The sequence below is a fragment of the Alligator sinensis genome, unplaced genomic scaffold (genome assembly GCF_000455745.1).
Source record: "Alligator sinensis unplaced genomic scaffold, ASM45574v1 scaffold104_1, whole genome shotgun sequence".
NCBI classification, from domain to species: domain Eukaryota; kingdom Metazoa; phylum Chordata; order Crocodylia; family Alligatoridae; genus Alligator; species Alligator sinensis.
Genome location: NW_005841867.1, coordinates 1,461,781 through 1,463,821, shown reverse-complemented (window position 1 = coordinate 1,463,821; position 2,041 = coordinate 1,461,781). Strand labels below are relative to the sequence as shown.

General features: G+C 56.8%; 1 protein-coding gene across 1 annotated transcript in view; it reads right to left on the bottom strand.

Moving 5' to 3' along the window:
• The window catches only part of BOD1L1 (biorientation of chromosomes in cell division 1 like 1), a 62,930-nt gene extending 61,090 nt beyond the window's left edge, over window positions 1-1,840 (bottom strand). The window contains exon 1 of the mRNA XM_025192546.1: window positions 1,478-1,840. Coding sequence (XP_025048331.1) covers window positions 1,478-1,840 — 363 coding nt within the window. The remainder of the gene's footprint in view (window positions 1-1,477) is intronic.
• Window positions 1,841-2,041: the final 201 nt, after the last annotated feature.

The following is a 2,041-nucleotide window of genomic DNA, read 5'->3' as shown; positions in this document are numbered from 1 at the left end:
CGCTGCGGGCCCTTTAAGAGCGCGATGGGGGGAGGGGGAAGAGCCGTTGGAGGGCCGCTGCACTGCACCCCACCTCCCCTCCCCTCCCCCTCCCCGCTCCGCTTCGGGCCTGAGAGAGCAGCCGCAGGGCCTCGCCCTGGTGCTGTCTTCCCGTCAGAGGGCAGGTCGCCCTCCGCCAGCCCCAGCAGCCTCCAGACGAGGCGGAGCCGCGCTGTTGCGCTCTTCCCGGCAGTGCCCGCCGAAGCCCCGCCCCTTCCGGCCCTCAGCACCATAGTGCCGGGGCAGAGCGAGGCGTGGGGGCGGGGTCAGCTCTAGCTCCGCCCCGGAGCGTGACTAGGGACCGCCTCCCCTTCCTGCCGACTTCAGCTGCGGGAGCGCATGCGCAGATGGCTCAGACGGCGTCTTAGTCCAACGTTCGACCTGCGCCGCCTGCGAACGCGCGGTGTGCCGGGCGTACAGAGGATCTCGCTTGTGTGATCATCAGTACTAAAGTATTTAAAACGTACAATACTTTTTGAGGCAGCTGATTGCTGCAGCATGTGCAAAACCCAACTCACTCTCAGGGAGCCTAAAGTGATTTTTGGGGGAGGTTTTTTTTTTTATATATTTCGGGTTCCAGATCAAAAGAGCCAAATCATATGGTTGGAGTTCTGCTCAATCGATAGGAGTTGGAACAGGTTCAGCTAATTTGGCTCCGAAACCCATATCTGTTGAGCAGGGAGAACTCACTTGTTCTAAGCGCCATGAATGGGGCTAAAACCCGCGAGCATCCTCCACCCCCGACTGCGCACCCTGGGATTCAGATACTCCCAGTCCTGTTGGCAGGCACTCTGTGTGCAGGCCCCAGCCCAGGGGTCTTGGGGTTTGGATGCCCCCAGATTTAACTTACGTTAAGAATTGTAGAATAAAAATGACAAAGCCATAAGTGTGCCCAAGCAAGGGGCTAACATAAGGGGGATGGGGGTGAGGAGAGGAATGCAACTAGGTTACATAATTACAAAGTTAGCCATCTAAACCCAGGGGGTGTGGGGGCTGGGGTGGGGGTATGGGAGGGAGGTGGTCGCAACACAGAGAGAAAGAAGATAGGTAAAAAGGACCTACTAACAGAAGTCTGCAATGGTGGAGGGGTAGATTGAACAAAGGAAGTTAACTCAGTCCATAGTCCTATTGTGGGGGTCCTTGTCAGGTAGAGTGGAGCGGTCCGTGGTTTGAGAAATAGCTCTCAGAGTCCATTAGGTGCAGAGGGGGGTTCAGATGGTCCCCTCTGGGTCTTGTCCGGTGGCAGTCAGTCTGGTGAGGTTGGTGTACTGGCGCTGGCCCGTGATGTGCTTGATGTAAATGTTGCAGGACCAGCGGATGGTGTCAGACCAGCAGATGGCATCAGCTTGGCGTAATGATGGGAGACGCAGCAGGCACACAGGACACTCTTGTTGCTGGGGTCCCAGGCTCCAAGTGCTCCCACAATGAGCACATCTACGATCATGCCGTAGCCACGGTTTCTCAAGATGTTGGCCAGTGGGACATACTTCTCCTGCTTGCAAGCCCAGTCATTGGTGAAGGCTTGGCACCAGTTCTCAAAGGGGATGGTTACGTCCACGATAATGATCTTGGCCTCCTTGTTGGTGATGACGAGGTCGGGGTGCATCTGGCTCTTGCAGCCTGGGATGACGTAGTTCACAGAGATCTCTCCCGCTGTGGCTGGGATGGCCTTCACCAGCTGGTCCCGGACTGTTGTGGCAGAGCTGCCAGTCTCTGGCATGCAACTTGCAGGTGCACAGCACTTGTGGGAGGGTCTCCATCTTGTAGCCACACTGTTGGCACCTCTTGTCTCGGCGGCCATAGCAGACAGCCTCATTCAGAGGCAGGTAGTTAAGGTAGGCACAGTAGAGGAAGCGCCAGTCTGCAAAGCTACCGCTGGGCATGAAGTGGTTGTTAGAGTCCGACCTCGAGGTGATGTCGAAGACCTTGCCCTGGTTCAGGTTTGGCCTTCAGGTTGCCGGCATACTTGTTGTGGATGGTGTCCTTCAGGAACCATTCCAGG